The sequence below is a fragment of the Pipistrellus hanaki genome (genome assembly GCF_964339955.1).
Source record: "Pipistrellus hanaki genome assembly, chromosome: 12".
Lineage (NCBI taxonomy): Eukaryota > Metazoa > Chordata > Mammalia > Chiroptera > Vespertilionidae > Pipistrellus > Pipistrellus hanaki.
In genome coordinates, this window is record NC_140514.1 from 50552235 (window position 1) to 50576950 (window position 24716).

Consider the following 24716-nt stretch of genomic DNA (forward strand, 5'->3'; position numbering starts at 1 on the left):
GTGCACTTGGAAGACAGAGGAACAGGGTCGCTGAGACTCCTAATCAGGCCTGGCACCGAAGCACAATTCTTCTGTCCAACACACTCCCCCATTTGCTTTTACAGAAAGGCAGCGTGTTTGCCCACCCTGAGGCCAGGTGTGAGGACGAACAGCAGGGCTATTCCTCTGGCAGCACCGTCAGTCACCAGGAAAGGCCCCTCACCAGCCTGGGCTCGCCCTGCCCCAGAAGAACTGGGTGGATGAGAACCAGCTGCCAACTGGCTGGGGAGGGAGGAGTCACTGGTGAACATGCTGGGTGGGCTTCAGCCTCCTCGTATGGAGGACAAGGTGATGGAGCAGCTCCATGGCTTTCCAACTCGCTTGTCCGTCTTCAAATAAGAGCCTACCTAGAAGCAGGGCCTCTAAGTAGGTTCTTATTTGGGCCAATCTGAATGGCACCAGGGCCTCAGTCCTAGGCTCCACAGCTGCTTGATCCCCAGGGCCTCCATCCCTGGCCCTGGCTCGTCTCCACCCAAATGAAGACACTGGGCTCTGTGGTCCCAAGGGCCCTCTGGCTCTGACTCTCTCAGCCCACGAGTCCCTATGCAGATGCCAGCCTGGTGCAGAGACTTGGACACCTTATGACTGAGCAGGGTTCCTTTGGGGCTTAGGAATGGGGCTTAGGGTGGGGGGGTAAGTGAGGTTCTGCATCTCAGTGACAGGGCTCTTTCCTTCTGCCGGGATGGCTGATGCGTGCACGCTGGGCTGTGCAGGCTCCTGTGAGCAGGGCAGGCTCCCACTGCTGCACCCCACTCCCTCCAGAGCCGTGTGCTGACTCGATGAGCACCCAGCCTGTCCCCAGGTATGCTGACAGCCAGCTTTCTCTGCACCCCTCGTGGCTACCATGGCCCAGGCTGATAAAATCGCTGACGCAGATTGCCTGCCCAGCTGCAGGTGCTGGCACGGGCCCAGATGCCTAGACGGCCACTGGCAATGGTTCAGCTCATGGGTGGCATCCTCACCATTGTCCTGCTCAGATCTTAAAGGTATAAGCCTTTGCTTCACTCCTAGACAATGATAGCGTGAGCAAAGAGTGGGGGCAGACATCACCCCAAAACCCCTCAGCTGGCTAACTACCTGGGTGGTGGGGAACATGGACTGTTGACAGACAGAAGTGGTCAGAGGCAGCACCTGGAAGCTGAGGCAGAGTGTGGAATGTTGCTGGCCCCGGAAGACTGGGCTGTGACTGCCCCTTCACAGAAACTGCCCCTAAAACAGTCCCCTTCCTGGGCATAGGGAAAGAGATGCCATTGGCTGCACTTCTCTATTCATTCACTCAACCATCCTTTACTGAGCATCTATTATAACAAGGGCACATGTTCGGTGTGGAGATTTTATAAGGTGCTCCAAGATGCTGCCCACTGTGCCTTACACCTCTGTCCACTGGACAACTCTGACCCTGCTTGAGAAGTTACGAGGAGTGGCCGGTGAGGTGCAGAAGCCCAGGAGGGAGAGAGGACATACACCGTGGAGAGGAGAGGACTCATGGGTAAAGTGATGCTTGAGCTGAGTCCTAATGGCGGGTGGTATTTTTCCAGGCAGAGACGTGGGAGGAAAGGCATTCGCAGGGAGGCACAGGGTGTGCCAGAGCAGAGAGGTGTGAACGAGAGTGCACGCTTGGGGGCGTGAGTAATGTAGGGTCATGGGGTGTGCAGGCATGAGTGGCCGGAGGTGGGACTGGAAGTGCTGCTTGAGGCCATAGTGGGAAGGCTTCAGGCTGCAGCTCTAGAGCTGTGGGACCAGACCCTGCGGTCTGGGGGGCACTGCGGGCAGGGGGGTGGCACGGCCTGGCCGTGGCTCCCTGGGAGAGGGCTGAGCTCAGTGTGGATAAGGGAAGAAGGCAAGAGGGCTGAAATGAAGCGGAGAAAGAGCTAGCACTGGTGAATCAGTAAAGGTTTGGGGCTTGAAGCTGCGTGAAGCTCCTGCCCCACACAATCAAAGCAACTTCTGGCTGCTCTGGTGGCAGGACTGCAGGCAGATCATGGGTCTGCAGAGACGCACCTGCTGGACCCCAGCCCACCCAGGCCCTTCCACATCCCCATCTCACCTGCTCGCCTTTGGTATGGCCGGGGGAGGCGTAGGCCTCAGGGTAGTGCTGCCGCTCGAAGGGGCACTCAAGGGGCTCGAGGTGGTGCTGGCTGAAGGCGTCCGTGCGGAGGTGCTTGCGGGGCCCGCTGCTGCTGCTCTGGGAGTCGATGCTCAGCCGGCAGCTGTCTTGGTCACCTGGAGTCCCCGGGCAGGAAGAAAGCTCTCAGGGGACCCATCTCCCCTTCTCAAGGCCAGAGTGGAGGAGCAGACTGAGCTGCCGAGCGGGGAAGGACCCAGGTCCCCGGCCTCCAGGCCTTAGGGCTGTGGCTGCTCAGAGACAGGCCACAGGCTACAGGGAAGTAATTGCCAAGACAACACATTCCTGGGCCCAAGGGGGCTTCTGGCCCATCAGAGCCTGAGCCCTCCTGCACCCCGACCTGCCCTCCCTACCCCCCATACTCACTGTCATCCATCTTCCTCTTGCTCTCGCTGCCGGGCTGGGCGATCCCCAGCAGCCCATTGATGGAGTAAGTGGAGCCCAGAGAGTCAGACTGGGGTGACTCTGGGGGAGTCACGGCCGAGCTGGGGACTACAGGGCATGAGAGGGACAGGGTCAGGATGGGGGAAGGACACCCCTGAGAGCCCCTGCCCCACCACAGAGTCAGGCCTCATGCTGTGCTTCCTAAATATCTCCTGGTTGGTTCCTGGGAGCCCACAGGCTTTGTCTCCTGGAAGGGCTGGGGCCACATGGAGCAGGTGAGCCGTGTGTATGCAGATGGGCATGTGTGTGCAGAGGAGTGTGCCTGCGGCCCCTCCACACTCACTCAGCGTGTGTCCTGGGCTCAGGGACTTGGTGGCCACGCAGCTGTCCATGGGGAGGTTGAATGGTTGCTGCACTTTGGTCCGGATGATTCTGTAAGAAGGGAAGAAAGACTGTTAGAGAGAAGAGGAGGAAACATGACCAGTGGCTGCCCCAGATCCAGTTGCATTTCTGAAATCCCACTTGGTGACTTAAAAAACATCTCACACGAAACCTGTCCACATCAAACCCATGACTGTACTCCTCACCCTGGGCCCTTCCCAGTGTCCCCATTTCATGGGTGGTGCTCAGTCACTCACTAAGTACTGGTGGGTATAGCCCTGCCTCCCCACTCCCTCTGCTATCACGCCATCCTTAGGTCTGTGGTCTGACCTGGGAACTGCCCCTGACTTGATCCCTCTCTGCATCTCACAGCCAATGTCTCAGTGTGCACTGTGCCCATGCGCCCCTCCACCCATTCCCTGGCCACCCATCTGCTCTTGACCTTTCTAGTCTCTTCTCCCTATTGCAGGCAGGCTGGACTTTCTGAAAAGCAAGTCCGCCTGCTGCTTAGCACTGCCAAGGGCTCCTCGTTGCTCAAGGGTCAGAGGCAAGAACACGGAGCCTGGCCCCTACCCTCTAAAGGGCAGCCTTTGCCGACAGCTCCCCCTCAGCCTGCTTCCTGCTCCCCTCCTACCTACTGGCTTTCTTTCAGCTTCTTGTATGAGGTCCTGCTAGTCACGGGGCCTTTGTATGTGCTGTCACAGAGCTCTGCTCGCTCCGTTTCTTAGTTAGTGGACTAGTATTCACTGCTTCTTACTCAGGGGCATCTTCTCATAACCATCCTAAACCAAGTCACCCCGCGATAGCTCACGGACCCCCATGTTAGAGCTGCACTTGTACAATTGTTCCTGTGGGTACTTGAATAGTGAGTATCTTTCCACTAGACCACATGTGTCAAACACAAGGCCCGTGGGCCAAATCCAGCCCGCCAGGCCTTGCAATGTGGCCCGCACCGCGCTGTCATCACTGCACTCCGCTGTCAGTTTATGACATTGTCAGTTTATGACTGTTCAGTAAACCATTCGGCCCGCGATTTAGGCTGGATTTTAGATTTTGGCCCCTTCTCTGATTGAGTTCGACACCCCTACACTAGACTATAAGCTCTACCAGAACGAGGATTTTGTGCCTCCAGGGCCTAGCACATAACCATGAGTTATGTGTGTATGAATGAATCAATGAGTGAGTGAGCCAATGATTGATTAAGGTAGTGAGTGAATAACTAACTGAATGGCTAAACAAATGAGTGACTATCTGAATGAGGGCCAAGTTAGTGTTCTTATGGCTTAAGAAAGGGTCAATTCAAGAAGAAGATTGTTTTATTCAATGAAACATGAGGTGGTGTGTTAGGAAGGAAACTGCAGGAATTACATACAGCCAGGAAGGGAGTGGGATGCCTGTGGCCCTGAAGAGGTGAGGAGGTGAGATGCCAGCCTGTGCCCGGGGCTTCCTGTCTGGCTCCTGGCCCACTCCCCGCTCTGGTCCATGAGCCATGACTTCTGAGACCCCAGGCTGCCGTCGGCATCTCACCTGTTGATGGAGCTGACACTGGGCACAGTGTCGTTGTCACAGACGCCCTCAGCCAGGAGCCGGTCTCGGATCTCCCAGGCGAACATGGTGGGGTTCTGTCTCTTGTAGTCCCCGATCTTCTCCACCACCTTGGGGGTAGCCACCTTGGGCTTGGAGCCACCTATCACCCCAGGCCGGATGCTGCCAGTCTCGTAGTACCTACTCCAATAGACAACCCAAAGATTACCCAGTAAGCAGGTGAGTCTCTGGGCATGGACTTAACCAGAGACCCTTGTTCTTTCTGAGGCTTCTGGGGAGAGGCCCAGCGTCACACGTGCCCCCAAGGATGGCCTCAAATGCTGCCCCCCAGTGCTGTTTCCCTGCATGGGCAGGTTTATGCTGGCCACTCTGCTGAGGACCCCACCCCCGGACCCCTGGCTCTTCCTTTGCCTTTCCCTTTGGCTGGTATGAGTGCCTTCTGGGCCACCCTGGGGCCTACAGATTCCTTTCTAAGAACAGGAATGCTGGCTCAGTATGTTCCCTGTGAGTCACAGCTCACAGTGGCACGTCCTCATCCATCTCTGCTGGCTGCAGCATGACTCACTCTTCTCCCCGTCCACCCTGGTTTGGCCCTCCCCAGGAGGGCAGCTCTGTCCCATCTGCTGGTTCATCTTTGTTCCCATCCCACCCCTCCCCCACCCCCCTTTGGGAACTCTTTTCTACCAGTTTTCATGGGTCAGGTAGAAGCCGTTCTCACAATCTCTAGAATCCCAGCCTTGCCTGGATGTCTGGCCATGTCCCCTCCTTACATTGAGCCTGCACCCCTTTCCTCCTTTCCCTTCACCCCCCACCAGCTGCTTTTTAGCAGGTCAATGACCTACGTCCTTGTTCTGGAAACTCTTTGGTTTCCTCTGCCATGAAATAGCATCTGCCCTTTAAACTCTGTTGCCACCATCTAGGCACCACCTCCTCTCTGTGGTGGTTGGCCCATCCTGAGGTCCCCTCTCCTGACCCTGAAGGGGCTGCACTCTTTCCTGACAACATTAGCTGGGAGGCCAGAGCTTCCCGCCGTTTGGTGACAGGTCCTTTGCCTCTAAACCAGAGCTCCTCCCGAGTCTACTTGTGTGGGGTGAGGGAAGGGAGGCGGCTCCCCGGGGACTGGAAGCTCCCACCCTCTGCCTCAGGCACTCGGGCAGGAGTGGCCCTCCAGGCAGAGTCAGCCTGGATCAGAGCTTTGCTGTCCTGGCTCCACCTGAACCTCTGGGTGGTGATTTCAACTCTGGCTTTAGAATCATGTGAGGCCCAGAATAATTCCAAACCTGGGCCCTACCCATAAAATTCTGCCCTAACAGGCATGGGCTGGGCCTAGGCCTTGAATACTTTTTAAATTAAAGGTTCCCCAGGCAGGTCATCTGGTCATCTCAAAAGCTCACAGCATCCAGGCATGGCTGCCAGAGAGGGTTGAGGCCCAGGGGTTTGACCTTGGAAGCCATCTCTGAGGGTGTGCCCCTTCCCTCGTGGCTCCATCTCTCTGGGTCTCAGCGGGCAAGGCCCTTTGGGGAAGAGTCTCCTGCTGCAGGAGTGAGAAGCCTTTGGAAAATGAGACACACAGCCAGGAAAAAAAGGGAGCATGCAGCCCTGGTCCCTGGGAAGGAGGTGGCTGCGAGCCTGTAGGGTGCAGAGGCCACCCTGCCGGAGGGTGGAGGGTGGTGAATTTCGTGCTTACCTGCCAAGAATCTTGCTGACACAGCCATGGCTGACACGAAGCTGGCGGGAGATGTCACAGGGCCTCACGCCCTGATGGGCCAGGTCCACTATGCGCTGACGCACCACTTCGGGCAGGGGTCTGCCGTTCACGAAGGCCCCTCCCAGCTGGTTCAGCCCTCCGTGGCCTAGGAAGACAATAAATAGTCCCAACACAGTTGTCAGGGCCAAGCAACACCCCGGTTCACTCCGAGCCTACCTCCCCCACCCCCCCTATTCAAACACACATGGACTGCGTGCCTATGACATGGCAGGCACTGTACCAGGACCTGGGATGCCAGGGGGAATGAGGCAGATGTGGCCTCTGCTCTTGCCTCACGAGGCTTATTAAAGTGGGGCTGAGACTGCCCATGGCCCCTCAACATACCTCATGACCACTGCTGGGACATGCAGAAGGTATGGGGGGACCAACCTCAGGCTCAGGGCGTCAAGAAGGGCTCCCAGAGAAGTCTAAGCTGTGCATGGAGTGCAAAGAGAGAAAGGAGAAAGCCATTCTGGGCCGTGGGACTCCAGGCAAAGCTGAGAGGCGAGAAGGGGTTCATCCTTGGACTGATCTGCTGCCTGGAGCTGGGCGGGCTAATTTCAGGCTGAGAGCTCCCTTACTCTGATGAGGACACGGGGGCTGGGGAGTTCTAGTGGCTTGATTCACAGGATGTTTGTGACTCAGCTTCTATGAGAGGGAGTCAAGACACGACCCAGGGTAAGGTCCACGCAGCTTCCTGTGTGGGCCCTGCTTTTCCTTTCGCGGCCCAGAACTGACTCAGGAGCTGGGCATTGGCCCTGAGTCCTGTGCTGAGGGGCCACAGCATGGGCATGAGGCATCTTTTCTCACGGGGCAGGGTGTGCTGACCAGCTGTTTCGGTGGAGCCTGGGGGGGTGGGGGGCACTAGGGGATGTCGGGGGACCAGGCAGGGAGGAGGAAGAGCAGAGCCAGGCTTCTGCATGAGCCCATGAAGGACTATTTATGGCTGGGGCACATCGTGCCCATTCCTGCCCACCGACTTAGCACATTCAGAACTGCTGTGTCACCTCGGGGCCCAAGCCGTCTTCAGCACGACCGTCAATTTCTCTTAAAAAAAAAAAAAACACGAAGAAGAAGAAGAAGAAGAAGAAGACCAAAAGCCTCGGGCCAGGGCAGTAAGTCAGGAAGAAAAGCCCGCTGGCCAAACACCCGCAGGAGGGGACACAGTGACCCATCGTCCTGGTGAGCTTGGGCACAATTTCCCACCTTTCGGTTCTCGGCAGCCTGTCCCTCGAGTGCTTTTCCACCAGGACTGGGAAGAAGCCTGGAGGGCATCAGGGCCACCAGAAGGCCAGGAGTGGCTTGTGCCCAATCCTGGGCCCATTCCATTGGCTCCTCCTGGGCCAGAGCCTTTCCCAGCAGAATGACTGCAGCCATTGGACCCTCATTCCCTCCTGGCTGCCTTTTGGCTCTTTGAGGTCCAGACATTGAACACCAGGGGGCGCCAGACAGCCACACAAACCCAGGCAAGCCCTGGGGGTCCAGCTTTGTCCCCATTTCCCAGAACTTGGGCTCCAAGTCCCCCCTACCCCCTCCCGCTTCCCGCCCCAGGCTTAGGTGTTGGCACCAGACCTCTGTATCTGGCAGCCAGGCTTCCTACGGGTGGGGTTGTTCATCCCTGACAGGCAGAAGATTTAAAACACCAAACACCATTTTTGGGTGGCACGAATTGGGTACTTTGACTGAAAAAAAAAAAAAAAAAATCTACCCTGTTTCCCCATCGAAGCTGTGTGGGTAATTGTCCTCAGTCATCCTGAAGGGCTGACCTTGGAGACTGGAGGCCCCCAGGACCCTCCTGAAGATTCATACTCCATCAGCCAGTATGGCTGCGAAGGGGAAGATAAGTTCAACCTCCGAATGGGAATTCCCTGGTGCTTTATTCTATTGTACTGGCTTCTGAGTGACTGTGTGTTGCTACACAGAGTGTTGGGTCAGATTCCTACACTGACTTTGCCTGCTTTAATTTTTATCATTTGAGGAAGTTGGGTTTTGCTTCAACCTTAGTGTTTTCATCCATCAAATGGAGTTAAATAGCACCTCTTAACTGTGTCTGCTGCTGACCTGTAAGAGCTACTGTAAGAAGATGGAGGGGAGGAGGGTGGTAAGAGTGGAGAAGTGTTTGGCTAGTTGAAAATCTGATTTTAAGTGTCATGTTTTTCTGATTTTTAATATTTACATGTTCTGTCCCAGGTGTGGCCCTGACACTGGGTCAGTGGTTCTCAAACTTGAGGTGCATCAGAATCACTGTGGGGGTTTGTTAAAACACAGGCTTCTAAAAAATGAAAAAAAATAAAAGAGAGAAAAGAAATAAAAACCCCAAAAAACAAAACAAAACAAAACAAAATAAACAAAACAAAACAAAACAAAAAAAAAAAACCCCAAAACACAAGCTTCTGAGCCCAGGGTCCTGAATTTCTGCATCAGCAGGTCAGGGATGGAACCAAGAACCCAAGTTTCTAAGAAGTTTCCCGGTGGGGGTGCTTGCTGGCCTGGGGCTACATGTTGAGAACCATTGAGCAATGGCTGGTAAAGAAAATGTAAGAGATTAATTAACTACTTGTGCACCTTCTACCCCTCCCCACCTTACTCTAGAATTGTATTTCCTATTGTTTGTATATTAGTTTTCTTTCTTTTTTTTTTTTTCTCAACACCTACATACGGAGAGCCCGCAGGTACATTGCCCTGGGGGTGCCACCTTGAACAAGATGAGAAACCAGGCCCTTGAAGACCCAAAAAAATTTTTGGGGGGTGCAATTGTTCAGGAAGAAGTGTTTTGAGAGAGGTAAGCCCCGATGCTGGGGGCCCATAAGTGGTCGGAAGGAAGTTGTAGGGAGGGATGAGCTGGAGGTCTCCAGGTGAAGAAGTTTTCATAGGAAAAAGTTCACGCACAAGGTCATGGTGCTCTCAAGACATGAAAGACTTGTGGCAACAGTGGGATGGCGGGAAGGAGGCCAGGAGAGGCCTGCTGGCTGCAGAGGGAGATGGCCCCTCTGGTCTGAGGTTTGGAACTGAGTCCCTGTAGTGGAAGGATGTTTGTCCTTCCTGTGTCCGGTGCGGGGGAGTGGACTCCTTTGGGTGAGTCACACCAAATGCCCAGAGGTGGGTGCAGTCTTCCTGCACTGAGGGCCCACACCCACTGTGCTGACCACCTTCCATGTGGCTGTGGATGGGAGGACTTTGAGACTGCAAGCCAGAAACAAGTGGGAACCCCTGATTGGACCAGGGGGAAGGTGTGGACCAGGAAAAGGCTTAGAGCTTCCTAAACAAAGGCCCTTTGCATGGTCTGGAGGGTTGTGGGTGCAGAATGGCGGGTGTGAAGGAGGAAGACAAGATGCCTGGCTGGACACAGCAGGTTCTGGGTGCTAACTTTCCTGGGTCAGAGAGGATTTATCCTACAAGCAAAAGCATTTGCAAGTCTGCAAAGCCCTAGGGGAAGCCTGCTGTTCAAAAACGTAGACTTCGGAAAAGTGACCATCTGGTCTGGTCTTAGGACTTTCTTCTTTTTTTATTTCTCTTTCTTTTTTTATCTTTATTGTTGAAAGTATTACAGATGTCCCCTTTTCCCCCATTGACCTTTTTTAGTCTCCTCTACCCACTTAGGCCATCACCCCACTATTGTCTGTGTCTATGGGTTATGCATATATGCATGCAAGTTCTTTGGTTAATCTCTTCCCACCCACTTACGCACCCAACCCCTCCTTCTCTCTGAGATTCCATAGTCTGTTCCATGATTCTATCTTTTTAAAAAATTTTTTTTTCAATGACCGTTTACATTAAGTATTATTCTGTATTAGTACCCTACATAGTGGCCCCTGATATTTTAAGAACCCACTTGGCCCCATACATAATTATTACAATATTACTGACTATATTCTTTATGCTGTAGTTTACATCTCTGTGACTATTCTATAACCACCAATTTGGAGATTAAGAAGTACACCTGGGGACTCCCTTTGATAATTTCCTCACCCTTTACAGGTGCTGAGGTCTAGGGATGGTAGAAGGACCAGGAAGGCTCATTGCCCCAAATTCGCATACGTCACCAACACCCAAACTCTGAAGATGTGGGGATGGTTTCCTGGGCCTCACAGTTCTTTGCACACATCTCTGTCACAACAATGACGGCACCGCGCCTGTTCACACTGCTTTATGTGTCTCCTCTTACATACATACCCCTTTCACAAAAGTTTAGCTAATACTCCAGTAACATATATGTGACAGACAAATGCTTCGTAGATGCAAGGGGTGCTGGAATGGCTGTCGAGTCGATTCTCCACCCTGGATCCCTGAGTCCCAAACTCAGGTACTTGCCTCTTGTACCCGTGGTTTCTCCCACCTCTGCCTAGTCCTGAAACACCAGTGGTTCAATATCTTGTTCTGTGGCAATTTCCGTTTAGCTACCTTGGGATTTTTGCTTTTGGCCCTCAAAGAGTTTTATGGCAAGAGTTTGAGGCTTGGCAGGACTACCATCACAGAAGTGGGATGTTCTTTATTTCTTTCTCTCTCTCTCTTTTTTAAAATGTTTTTCTTTATTTTAGACAGAGAGGAAGGGAGGGGGAGAGAGATAGAAATATCAATGATGATAGAGAAATATTGATCAGCTGCCTCCTGCACACCACCCACTGGGGATCAAGCCCACAACCTGGGCATGTGCCCTGACCAAGGAACGAACCAGCACATGGGTTGATGCTCAACCACTGAGCCACACCAGCTGGGTGGGGGTTTTCTTTAAATCATGCTGTGCCCACACCTCTTCACAAAGGCACGGTCTGTGTCAGTCTGACCGGCTCTGGAGTTTTAGCCTGGTGGTGGTGGTGGTGGTCTCTCCAGCATACTCACTTGCAGGCTGCAATCTGCCACTGTGGCCTGCCAGCTGCTCCCCTTGGCCTGGTGCCTGTCTGGAACACACCCAGTGTTCCAACTTCTTGTTCCACCTTCCATCCCGTGTCTGCACCCTGGATCACTCCCACATCTCTGAGGTATGAGCTACCAGGGCACACAGGCCTGGGATGGACCAGGCCCCAGGGGCTGGGCACCTGCATCTGGCTTCATCCCCAGCTGGCCAGGTGGCCCTCAGCGTCTCTGTGCTTGTCCTCCTCCGAAGGGGACCAACAGGAGACAGCAGCCATCGAGGCTTCTGAACAGATGTTCTTGGAGTGCCCACTGCTGTTCTTGAGTGGCATCATTCACATCCTCATTTTATTTTATTTGCATGATCATAGTACAGGTACCTCTACTCCCACCACACTGAATGCTCTGTGAAGGCAGGACCACGTCTGCTTTGTTCATCGCTAATTAGACTGGGTGTTCAGTAAGTACCTGCCACATGAACTAACTGCCTTTAGCCTCTATCCTCCCCATGCGGTATACTCTCCAAACCATGGTGCTATTACCTCCTAACAGCTACCTAACCAGCGCTATCCAGCCATCCCCAGCAGCACACATTAGCTTATCCACTCAACACATGGTTACAGCACATCTACCACTTGCCAAGCTCTTTACTAGAACAGATGACATGGAGCTGATGGTGCCTCGTGAAGCTTCCAGGGTAGGGATCAGGAAACACACGAGTAGATGTACAGTCATTGCTTGGAGAGGTGCTAAGACGCACATGGCAGAGTGCAGTGTTAAAGAATGAGGGGGGAGGCAAGGCATGGAGTTGGTTCCAGGCGACCAAAGAAAACAGAAGTGATGTGGGACAGCGAGGAGTAAGGTTACCCAGTCACCTGGACTCACTGGTCTCTGCGCCCAGCCTTGCACATGCCACCCTTAGCTGGGGAGCGGGACATCTAAAGCCCAAGCCTGACCGTCACGCCCACGTTTAAGAAACCTTGTGGGGCCCAGCTCCACCACCCGCATGGTGAAGTCTAGGCTACGAATCTGGAGGACTGTGCCCGAGGAGGGACCCTGGCTTACCTCGTTCCTACCTGTCTGAGAACTGAATCTGATGCCCTAGCCACAGGCTGACTCACTGCTCTTTTTACATAGCATTGGAAGCCTCCCGGTCCTTGTCTGTGCCGTTCTCTGCTGGAGGGCCCCATCCTTACCTTCTGCTGATCGATTCACACTCAGACCTGAAGTAGTTCAGGGAGCTGCTACCTACAGGTAACTACCGCCTGCTTTCTGATCTGGTCCTTTCTTTTATTTTTTAATTTAAAAAATGTTTTTGTTGATTTTATAGAGAGAGAGAGGAAGGGAGAGGAAGATAGAGGAAAATTGATGTGAGAGAGAAACATCAATCAGTTGCTTCCTGTATGCACCCCAACCGGGGATCAAACCTGCAACCTGGATATGTATCCTTACTGGGAATTCAACCAGTGACCACATGGTGCATCGGATAACACACAACCAACTGAGCCACACCGGCCAGGGCTCTGGTCCTTTCTTTTAAAAATGCCAGACCATCATCTCTACCACTACATGTACAGAATATACACTGAGTGGCCAGATTATTATAATTTCTGAATGCATAATAATCTGGCCACTCAGTGTATATCATTTATAATAAAAGGATAATATGCAAATTGTCTCCTCAACCAGGAGTTTGACCAGCAGGCAGGCTGGCCAACTGCCCATGTCCCTCCCCCTGGCCAGGCTGGCCGGACCCCACCCATGGCATGCATGAACTCATGCACTGGGCCACACACACACACACACACACACACACACACACTGAGTGACCAGATTATTATGCTTTCAGAGATCATAATAATCTGGCCACTCAGTGTGTGTATTTATGCTGGCCATGTTCTGCTGTGTATACTGTGTGCCCGGCCTATGGGAGGGCTCCCCACCTCCCTGGCCCTGGGAACAATAGGAGAAGAAGTCTGGCTCCTTGAATGCTCTTCCTTAGACCTGCCCAGAGGGTGGGCAGTTAGCACTGTCCTTTCCCAGCAGGAGAGAGAAAGAGAGAGCTGGAGAGGGGCAGAGGCAGGCAGACACAGGTGCACAGAGATGCTCCCTGGATTAGCCTCTTACTGGGAAAAAACAAACTCTGCTGGCAATTTACAAGCCTTGGGCTTAAAAGAAGAGGAAAGAGGGGAAGGAGGAAGGAGCAAGGTCATTGTCAGTATTCAGCCCCCATCCCCATGAGTCAGTGCTTCGTGTGACACCTGTAGGCAGGTGGCCGGAGGAGCTGACTCTGCAACCCGGTGAGCACCACAAACACATCTTTCCCTCTACTTCGCATAACAGCCCTTAAAGAGGCTGCACGTTATCCCACTTTGCAGGTGAGGAGATGAGAAGCAGAGATGGTCCATAACCCACCGAAAGAAGGCTGCTTCATGACCAAGGGGCAGAGCAGACTGTGGCTGCAGCCAGGCTGCCCCCTGCAGGCTCCCGGGGCTCTGGCTAGTCCAGGACAGCTGGCCCCTCTACTATGAGCACATGTGGTTTCCTGTCACCACCAAGCACAGGGGGCTTTCCAAAACCCACTGCAAAATCCCCGCCAGCTTTTCATTTTGTGGGGGCCTAAATTTCCCTTTTTACAATTTTCTTTAGTCAGAACAGACCTAATTCTGTTATATTTCTCCCCCTATTCCAAGTCTGTTTCCGTTTATTCCCCTCCACTCTTTATTCCCATCCACAGCCCCCAACCCCCCTCAACCCTCCCCTCCCCCGCCCCCCTCACACACACACAGCTTATGCTCTGGGTTTTATTCCTCTGACTTCAGTCTCCTCCAGTTGCTTTGCTTTTATTTCCATCCCTGCTGATCCTGCTCCTCCCTCTCCTCACCCCCTCCCAGCCCCTTCCCTGCCCCAGTCCTATCTTGTCAAACAGGGCAGCCCCCACCACCACCCTTTCACACCGAGATTTCCCTTCCCTCTGCCAGGGCTCCTTTGGCCTGTCCCCCTCCCTGCATCGTCTTCATTGCCTGCATGACTGCTCAGGTTCCTATCCCATCTTCCCCTCAAAGGCATTCACAGCTCGCTGTTATTCTTGTATTAGCATCGAACCCATTAAAGCTAATTTGTTTGCCCTAATCTCCATTTATTTTTCCCTAGTTGATATTAGACTTCCCTTTCTATTGCTCCAGCATGATTTTCTCTTTGTCTTCCTAATGGTCTACCCCCTCTCTCTTCCTCTATTAATCTGGTTTGGCTTCACTACATGGTTTCAAGGCCTTTCCTGCCTCCCCCAGCCCTTAGATTAACCCTGTCACCTCCCTCTCAGGATGCTCCGTGCCCATTGCATTTCTGGGAATGGAGCTGCTGCAAATGGCAATAGACCTGCAAGCTCCCTAGAATAAAGCTACTGGGTAGAGGCCCTGCCTTCTGCGGGCTCTCGGGAACACAGGGCTGGGCAGCTCGATGCAAATGGGGCGCACATGGGCTGCTCTGAGCCCTGAGGTCACCGAGGTCAAAGGTCCCTTGATTAGGTTCCCACTGGGGGCTGTCCCAAGGCTCTGGAGGCCCGGCCAGCTTTCCAGGTCCTACATGTTGTGTCAGCAGGCCCAGCCGAGATGGGCACTTTCTCCCTATGACTAAGATTAGACACCATTTCTCCTGTTTCCCAAACTGAAGACACACTCCCTCCCCTTCCTGAAGAGGGCAGGTGTCCCCTCTGGATGTGGCTTTGCAGGTGGCTACTTTGCACCCTGCACTCTGCCTGCGTGTTCCCAGAACAGAAGCCGGGGCCCTGCGTTTGTGAGAGCGGAGAGGTTCACGAGGCAGGTGGGCAGTCCAGCTGCAAACGCACTCAGAGCCAGGAGCCTGAGAACTCCCTGCCTCTGGGGTCAGCGGCCTGTGGCCAGTCACACTCTTTCCTAAAGAAACATCAAAGCAATTTTCAGTTCATTAGATTTCAACTCAGTAAGCACACACTCTGTGTCTACTAATATTCCAGGCTGTGCAGGGAGGTGGCTCTGAGCAGAAGACACAGTCCTTGCCCTTGAGAAACATACATGTTAATAAACCTGACGGACAAGTCGTAGAACCTGAGTGTCTAATCCACCCATGAGCCCTCTCCTGCAGTTTTCCCACAACCTAGGGGTACCTGCCGTGTGCGTGTTTGAGTTTGTGACTTTCTGTATGTGCCTATGTGCACATGTCTGTGAGTGAGTCTCTCTGTGGGTGTCTGTGTGTATCTGTGCATGTCTCTGTGTGTCTGAGTATGTGCTGTAGGCATGTGGATGTTTGTGTATGTATGTGTCTGTGTATATTTATTTTTGTGTGTTTGTGTCTATGAGTGTGTGTATCTCTGTGTGTGTTTGTGTGTCTGTGTGTGAGTGTATGTATCTGTGTGCATGTGAATGTCTGTGAGTGTGTGTGTTCGTGTGTCTGTGTGTATGTGCGTGGGGCGTGCAGAGCCCTAGGACAGGGGTGGGGTGGGCTGTCTTAGGAGTGGAGCCACGAGGGACAAATGAAGAAGAACCGCTGTTTCAAGCCTGACATACTGAGCAAAATCTGTGACAAAACTGCATATCTGTGCTTTCCACACCTGTCGACGGAATCCTCGAGCCGAAGCAAAGTGGATTATCCTCTCTACAGCCGCTCCCCATGCATAAGGAGACCGGAGGGGCAGGGGAACAGACAGCCCCGGGTTGTGGTCCCAGGAGAGGAAACTGGGGTTGAGAACCAGGAGGCAGGTTCCGCCCACGCTGACCTCCCTTGTCAGTTTCCACATCTGGCTTTCGGGGGCACCAGTGCTAACATCTGCAACACCAGGATGGCCTTCAGGCTTGAACAGAGGAGGTGCAGAGAGCTCTGTTGGGAGGATCTCAGCAACTCTCCACACAGACACCTGACAGGAATGGCCGTAGAAGACGAGGGAGAGCAGCACACAGTGGGCCCGTGGGCGGTGTGTGAGACGCTCTTGTTACCACAATGCGGAGGCAGACATGAACCAGAGTGGTGGGCACATCTGGGGGCGTCTGTGGCCAGGGAGGCAGACGCCCTACTGATGTCACAGATCAGGTCATGGCAGAGCCAGGACAGCACTCATGCTCTCTGACCTAAGTCCCTGCTCACTCCACGCCCCGGGCACCCTTTGGGTCCCTGGCACCCTCTCTGCTGGGGCCACCTGGGCAGGTAGTGAAAGAGGAAGGTGCTGGGGGTTGGGCAGGATGGGTTTGAGACCACAGCACACCCTGTGTTTTATGGCCTGCTTATCGGCTTGTTTGCCTACCATTGTTATGTTCTTCCGTGGTAAACAGACATGAGGCTCCTCTTGTGGGTCCTGGGTTCCTCTGTGGGAGCCCTGGGGTGGGTGCAGCAGGAAAGGCTCCAGAGCATGGGTGTCAGCTTCTCATCTCTCTGTCGTTTCCAAACGGGGCTTATGTAGCTAGTGTCACTCAGACCCAACCGTGCTCACTGGTTCTGGCTCAGGGCTGGGTGGTGGGCAGAGCCAGATCCAGAGCATGCAAACCTCAGACTTCTGTAGGTTGTCCTGTGCCCCCCCAAATCTCTCATGTTGAATCCTAACCCCCAGGACATCAGAATGGGACCTCGTCTGAAAATAGGGTCCTTGTGGATGATCAGGTTAAGCTGAGGTTACTGGGGTGGGCCCTAATCCCATGTGACTGTGGCCTTCTATAAAGGTGACCTTGGGATGAAAGAGACAGATTGAGAGAGAGAGAGAGAGAGAGAGAGAGAGAGAGAGAGAGAGAGAATGTAAAGTGAAGGTTGAAGGTTGGAGTTATGCTGCCACGAATTGAGAGTCACCAGCGATGCCAGCAAATCACCAGATGCCATGGGAGCGGGCGAGAGATTCTCCCCACCACCCTGAAGGAACCATCCCTGCCTCACCTCCATCTCAGACTTCCAGCCTCCAGAACCCTGAGATAAGACATTTCTGGTGTTTACACCCTCAGTGTGTGCTGTTTTGTATGGCAGCCCTAGGACACAAATGTGCAGATAAGTAGGGTCTAACTCTGACCTGGGCACAGCAGGTGTGGGGAGCCCTGGAGCCCTGTCCTGGGGTGTCTGGCTGCTCCTCCCAGTGACTTTTCAGTATAAGGCAGGCTCAGGCAGTTAGGCCAAGTGCAAATCTTTCTAACCTATGACCCTCTGCAGGTGCCTGAGTCTCTGCCACCACAGCCCACCCAGAGAGCAGACCTCTGGTCTCCGCTCAGGCCCCTCCATCCCTTGCAGGTGCAAGAGCATCAACCTATCAGCACAGCGTGGCCTTCCACCCACCCGGTTCCCCCGCCACCAGGCTTCTCCTGACCTCCAGGAGGTTTTCGGAAGCCCAGCCTAAACTTGTCCCTAAACTCCCCTGGTATCTGCAGAACCCTTTCAAAGTGCTGCCAGGTAAGCGATTCCTAAATTTGACTCAATTCAACAAATGCCGACTGGGCCTTGGCTTTCACGCTGTGTACCACATGGGACTGGCGCTTTAAGCCCCAATTTATATGTGAAGACAGCAATTTGATGGTTAAATGGTCAGTTTGGAGCAGACCTGAGGCTGGGTCTGTGTCTGATCCACGCCTGGAAATCCCCAAGAGGCGGGTGCCTGCAGGGAGAAGGCTCTCTCACCAGCGGGCGGTCTGAGGGCTCCACACAGGAAGCATCTCTGCTCGGCCTGGAGGGTCTGACTTAGGTCTGTGGTTCTCAGGTGCTGGCCCACAGCAGACTGGCCGGGAGCTTGTGCAGTTGCTGATCCCAGGCCCCCGTTTGCTAAAAGAGCCTCAGGAGGGTCTGACGCTGGTCTAGAGACCACCCTGAGAAACACCAGGCTGAACAAATATTTAATAAGCACCTGCTATCTGTCTACCCTGTGCCAGATATTATTTGGGAAGTTTTGTTCCCAACCTGCTGATCCTCACAGATGCTTTGCCCTAAATCTGACTGGCCACCCTGTCAAGCCGACGCCCAATGTCCCCCAGAAAGGTCTCATGTTGCGTCAGACCTGCCCAGGCCTGCCCATGTCAGAGGTCACTGCTGCCCGGCCTCACCACCCTGCATCTGAGCCCAGCCAGCACGATGTCCACTCCAGGACCAGGGGGAGCTTCGGGAGAAGCTTGGACCCCTATAGTGGCAGCAAGTTCCCCTAAAAGGAAACTTTGCTTCCTCAGTCCCAGAGTAGCCCCTTAGGGAGAAAACAGAGGAGTCATGACAGCAACATCGTGTGAAAGAACCAGTGTGCCTCATGTTAGGACACTTCATGAGCAAAACTTGAATATATAAGGCAGGGCAACTAGCGAAACAATCAAACATGCTATTGTAGAATCGTGTGAAAGCGGGGAGCCCTCACTGCATTAGGATCTGTGTAAAGTGCTGGGGAACGAGAACCGCCGTTCCTACTCTGTCTGCCTCCCAGGTGGGCTCCGTGGTGTGAGAAGGTAAGCCATGCCCGTGGTCCGTGGACCTGAGTGCCCGGTGAGGGGCAGAGAGGTGCAGAGGGAAGTCAGATGACAGCCAAGGCAAGTGAGGGTACTGGAGAGGGCTCTGTTTAAGGAGGTGGTACTTGGCTGAGCATTGTCAGGGTGGGATGGGGTGGTATTCCGGCCGGCTGCCATTGAATGGGCAAAGGCCGGAGATGGGAGTGTACACGGTGTGTTTAGGAAACAAAGACCAGTTGGCTGGATGAAGAAATAGTGGGAAATAGAGTCAGAAAGTAGGAAGGGATCTTCACGGATTATCCACCAGGGGTTTGCCCGCAAGTGCCCATTAATGATTGGATTGACAGGGAGTGCAAGCAGGACTCCAAGATAATTTTGGAAAGTCACCAGGCTGAGAGTCTCTGGAATGGCGCTGGAAAAGAAAAGAAGCAAGAACATGTTTGTAATGCCAACCCTCCAGCTCCCACAGATTGCTCCCCGCTGGCCCACCTAATACAGAGGACAGGGCCCAAGGACAGAGGAGACCGCTGTGTGGCCCTGGCACGAGGGCTGAAAGGGGTATGGAAATGGACGCCTTGAGTGTGCAGCTGGCCCAGAGGACAGCAGTTCAGCACCCAGTGCACATGACCCAGGCTTCCCCATGGCAGGTCAGAATTAACACCTGCACCCTCTCTCATCAAAGCCCATGGTTTGTCTGAACCACACCTGTCTTTCCACCGCTGCCCCTGCACCTGAGCTGACTCAGTCCCTGAACTGCATACTCTCAGGTCTCCACATCCCTGCTCCTGCTGCTTCCTCCTTAGGGCCCCTGGTTGAGAAGTGCCCCTGACTCAGGAGGCTCCCTCCCGGACCCCAGCCCAGCGCACACCCTCTCTTGCTCACTCAGCATCTATGTCCGTTTGCACCAAAGCCTCCCTGCTCTCTCTAGAACGTCAGTGCGAAGGCCGAGGCACGCCTAACTCCACGCCTGCCATTCCCAAGGACTCATTAGATATTTACATACTGAACTCATTATTACTGTAGTAATGTCCTCTGAAGTGATTTGGAGTTAGAACCCAAGGCCTGTGTGGCCAGGAGTGCCTGGCTGGGTAGGAATGTGTCCTAAGACCTGGGCACCTGAGAGTTGGTGCCGTGAGCGATGGCACAGAGCCCTGAGGCAGTGCAGGTGTGCTGGGACTCAGAGGCAGGGACGGGGACACCGGGTGCCTCTTTAGGAGCTGCCGTGAAGCCCGAGGTGGTTCAGGCGTAGGTACACACTGAGCACCCCTCAGGGAGAAATAGGCAGGAGGAGAGAAGAGAGGAGAAGAGGTTGCCATACCACATAGAGGACTGGGAATACAAGTGTCTCTGGAAGTGGGCCAAAAGAATAAAAATAAGTCATAATTTCTGTGGGTGGTGCTATGGATTGAATGTGTGTGTCTCCGCCCCCCCCCCCCCCCCAATTCACATGTTAAAGCCCTTAACCTCCAACATAAATGGTGTTTGAAGGTGGAGCCTTTGGGAGGCAATTAGAGTTAGGTGGGGTCATGAGGGTGGGGCCCCACGATGGGATTAGTGCCCTTATAAGAGAAGGAAGAGACAGCAATGTTCTTTCTCTTCTCTTCTCTTCTCTTCTCTTCCTCTCTCTCTCTCTCTCTCTCTCTCTCTCTCTCTCTCTCTCTCTCTCTCTCTCTTTCTCTCTCCCTCTCTCTCTCTCCCTCTCTCTCTCTCTTTCTCTCCTCTCTCCCCGCACATCCACTGAGGAAATACCCAGTGAGGAGGTGACTGTGAATCAGAGATCTTAACCACACTGGTACCCTGATATTGGTGCAAAGAGCACCAAGAACAGGAGCTCACCAAGGCAGGCACTACCACTACCCTGTGCTGCTCCTTCAGATCTGAGGCCCTGAGGAATATGAGGCTGCGGCCATCAGTGATACAGAATTATACTTCAGTGCAAAAGTGTTTATCCACCAATGTCATTTTTCCTGCCCCCATGGTTCAGTGTCATTACTTCAACCAGCATCTATGCCCCCTCTGCAGGAAGCGCTATTTGATAGTCGTTGACTAGGGCAATGTATACAAACACTTGTCAATCAAATGTCTGAAGCATCGTGATGACGCCATGGTGTGGAATAATCAGGCCATTTTGGCTCTGCAACCGCATGGCCCTTGCATCCCTGAGACAGGCCCACACTCGCCCTTCTGGAGGGATTTAGGAACAGAGCACATTCACAGGGTGCCGGCGGGGCTGGGGCTCAGGGCAGAGATCCGGGAACCTTGTGAGGACAGCATGCTGGGGAGACATTCTCAGGATCTGAGCAGAGGAGCTGGCCGGGGACAGCCCCGAAGCCGCCTGCCCTCAGTGTTGTCGTTCTTAGAGGAACAGGAGACCGGACTCTAGAACAGGCAAGTCCTGCTGCTGCCCACCCACCTGATGACAGCCTGTCCCCACCTGGGCAGAGCCACTGTGAATCCCTGAGACCAGCACTGCTTGCTGACCTGTCACTGGCAGATGAGTGACCTGTGCAAATGACTGTCCCAGGGTCTCACCTGGGGCCTCAGGACCACCCATGTCCTGAAAGTCAAGTGGGAGGTGAGGGGCAGAGAGGAGGTGTGGCTACCAGCCACAGTTCCTCTGCTCAGGCTTCAAACCCAAGGCCACAAGAACCAGGAGGTCACAGGTCAGTGACCTCATGCCTAAACTGACCAAAGTTGGTCCACTGACCAGAGCCGATTTCCCCATGTCTTGGACTCCATTTTCTCTACCATGTCCGCTGTGGGACCCTTCTCAGCAGTGCGGAATCAACCTGGACTCATCCACTGCTCCCTGACTTCACGGCCTCGCCTCTCAGCGTCTCTGAGAGCAGGGGCTGGCCTGGCCTTGGTTTTCTTCACCCACAGACCTAGGACAGCATTCTGTAATTCCTACTTTTGTCAATGCTTCTTCACCCTGTGTTCCTGCTTGAAGGATGAATACTGCGTGTGTGAGTGTGCGTATGTCATACCCAGGAGCCTAGGGGAGGACAGCAGACGCCCAGGGCACAAAATGTAAGGAGGCCCCGCTCTCAGGCCAGCCCTGCCCTTGCGTGAGCTGGTGAGAGAGAGCCTCCTCCATTTTGCAGCCTGGGTTCTTTCGTGCCTCACTCTAGCCCCAACCTTGGCTGTGTGTGTGTGTGTGTGTGTGTGTGTGTGTGTGTGTGTGTGTCTGTACGTACAGTTGTATGTATGAGAATGTGTTGTGTCTATGTGTGCATACATGAGTATGTTTGTGTCTTTGTGTGTTTTGTGTGCATGTTATGGATACGTATGTGTGTGTGTGAATGTGTGTGTGTACAGCTCACCAGTCCACATCATCAGAGGCCCCTTTCCATTCCCGGGGGTGGGTGCCCACTAGGAACAGGTTGCTCTCAGTGCTCAGGCTCGGGCCAGCCCTCACTCTGCCCTGTGCATGCTCTGAAAGGCAGGCTCAGAAGAAGCCCTGGCTCTCAGTGTGGAGGCTCTGCTCTGCCTCGACACTTGTGGGGTCTGGGCAAGGCACGCCTCTCTGGGTCTCTGTTTCCTTGTCTTGGATCCCCTTCTAGCTTGGACCAACTGTGGGTCCAGGTGGACTATGGGTGTAACCAGAGTCCATGAAACTCCTGGGAGGTGTGAGGTACATCCTCCCAGGCACTCAGGTAGCTCAAGTGCACAAGGTGAGAGCCACAGAGGTAAACATCGCTACACCAACAGAGGGCAAATCGGGCCATAACAGTGAAGGGCTGGGGCCTTGGGGTGTGGGAGGAGGAAAGGGTTTGCAGAGGCCTCAGCTCTGAGGATGTGGGGAGCCCGTGACTCAGCGTTTTATAAACATGAGCTGTTAGTCCTTGGCAGACGCAGAGGCCAGAGCCACGAGTCTCCTTTCCTGGTGAGGTCACACAGGTGGAACTGGTGGAAGTGGGAGCAAAACCAGGTGTGTCCAACTCCCCAATCCGAAGGCCCAGCCAACAAGGGGGGACAGACAGGCACCCTCCCCTCAAGACAGGCACCATTGGCGTGGGGACATGGTGGACACGCACACACAATAGGAGGTTGTGCACAATTGTATCTACACTGAGGTACAGACAGTGACTTCCAGAGGCGGGACGGACAGCCGCGTGAGCAGGGGCACGGTGTGCTCCTGGCCTCAGGTCTCTCAGCGAGATGGACTGCTTCCAGCCAACAGGCCCCGAGGACAGCGAACAAGCTGCTGTCAGCAGGACTCCTGAGAGCCAGGCCCACTGTTAAGGGTGCGCCTGAGGCCCAGGCAGGGACACCTGACCAGAAGGCTCTGTGGCAGCAGAGGGGGGCCATGGGATCCTCCTGGCATATATTATTACATATAACGTATATTCTGGGTTATTATTACACGGTGTCATGTCATCACAGAAGATTAGGACTGGAAGGGCCCTGACCTTGTCACGCTGTCAAGGAGCTGGGAGGCCCAAGAGGCATCCTGCCATCTGCAAACCTCCGAAGGCACCAGGGTTTGGCATTGGAGTGTCCAGCAAGCGTTTGATTCGGCAGAAGTGGGCCCGTCTCCATGGCAAGAGCCAGGGGAGACCGAGGCAGAGTCTGCTGACCCTACTTCCTCCAACAGGGAGCACCGGGCTCCGGCAGGCTCCAGGCGGAATGAGGTTTACCTGGTGTGGACGATGGTGTGGCTGTACTGGCTGACCATTCAAATGGCTTTGGTGTGCCCACCTACCAGGCTCTTAGTTCCCAGCCCTTGTTCCCTCACTGACTTGTTTGGTCTGACTCCTCCCCTCCTGCTGGTGGCCTGTCCATGTGAGGGAATCAGGTTCCAGCCTGAAGGAGCTGCTCACCCTTCGTGGCACCTGCACACAGTGTCAGCCGTTACACTGATCCCAAGGCTACAGCCTGAGTCTGTACCTCTCCTGCTCAGACATTGTCCCTCACAGCCTCCTTCCTCCTCCTGGTTCCCGCATCAAAGCCACAGCTAGACACCTAGGAGCCGTCTGATGGTCACCCCATTCCTGCCACCTCCATGTTGACAGCAATCTTGGTGCTGGATAGCAACACAGAGCTGGGGCCAGTGACCTGGTGCTCAGCTAGTCACAGCTTTGAAATGTCACCCAGGGTTTGCTGTCATGCCAAAGCTGGGTTATTATTACACAAAGTAGAGAAATATGAGATGGGGGCAAGGGAGGTGGAGGGGAGAGAAGACAGAAGATTAGTAAATGCTCATTTAAAAAGAAGCGTATGGCCCTGTGTCAGTGAAGACCCGGTCTTCCTGTGGTCCTACCTCAGCTGCACAGAGAGCTGCACACACCCCCAACCCCCTCAGCTCATCTTTCCTCCAAGACCAACGCTACTGAAGCCCTAGAATACTCTGGATTCCAACGTAAAGTCCATGGACAGCTCGTTCTATCACCAGCCCGGAGCTCCCCCTACAACTGCATCTTCTGCTAAAACGAAACAAGAAGTGCTTTTCTAGCCAAAACCGGTTTGGCTCAGTGGATAGAGCATTGGACTGCGGACTGAAAGGTCCCAGGTTCGATTCCGGTCAAGGGCATGTACATTGGTTGTGGGTACATCCCCAGTAGGGGGTGTGCAGGAGGCAGCTGGTCGATGTTTCTCTCTCATCGATGTTTCTAACTGTATATCCCTCTCTGTAAAAAAATCAATTAAAAAAAAAAGTGCTTTTCTAGACAGGGCTGCGTAGCCACTGATCACGGTCACAGCTCCAAACCAGCTCTTCCCACATACATAGCCTTTCATTCAGTCCAAAACCCCTGGGCGGGAGTCTTTAATTTTGTCTATGTGCAATATGAGAGAGTCTGTCCTGCCCTGGCTGGTTTGGCTCAGTAGATGGAGCATTGGCCTGTGGACTGTGTGTGTGTGTGTGTGTCCCAGGTTCGATTCCAGTCAAGGGCACATGCCCAGGTTGTGGGCTCAATCCCCAGTTGTGTGTGTGTTGGGGGCGGGGGGGTGCAGGAGACGACCCATCAATGATGTTTCTATCTCTCTCTCCCTTCTTCCTTCCTCTCTGAAATCAATAAAAATATATATATATTTTTAAGAGAAGGTCTGTCCTAAAATTGAACTGCAATATAGTTGCAGTGGGTTGACACTGGATTTCAAGTTATTCAGGGAGTTTCACAGAAAATATTCAGAAACTGTAGGGTTTAGGCATCTTCCCTGAGGGGTTGTTGGAGACTTCTCCCTGGTGACCGCTGTACAGAGGAGGGAACAT

The 24716-nt window shown here is 53.8% G+C and overlaps 2 protein-coding genes across 3 annotated transcripts in view; both read right to left on the reverse strand.

Annotated features, from left to right (window-relative positions):
- Positions 1-24716, reverse strand: part of LOC311631356 (uncharacterized protein) — a 388370-nt gene that overhangs the window by 74341 nt on the left and 289313 nt on the right. The gene's annotated exons all lie outside the window — the stretch shown is intronic.
- The window catches only part of PAX8 (paired box 8), a gene marked incomplete at its 5' end in the record, with an annotated part of 49695 nt that overhangs the window by 16695 nt on the left and 8284 nt on the right, over positions 1-24716 (reverse strand). For both annotated transcript variants that reach the window (XM_084900776.1, XM_084900775.1), the window contains 5 exons: positions 2087-2262; positions 2531-2656; positions 2892-2980; positions 4457-4654; positions 6162-6327. In XM_084900776.1, coding sequence (XP_084756902.1) covers positions 2087-2262; positions 2531-2656; positions 2892-2980; positions 4457-4654; positions 6162-6327 — 755 coding nt within the window. The remainder of the gene's footprint in view (positions 1-2086; positions 2263-2530; positions 2657-2891; positions 2981-4456; positions 4655-6161; positions 6328-24716) is intronic.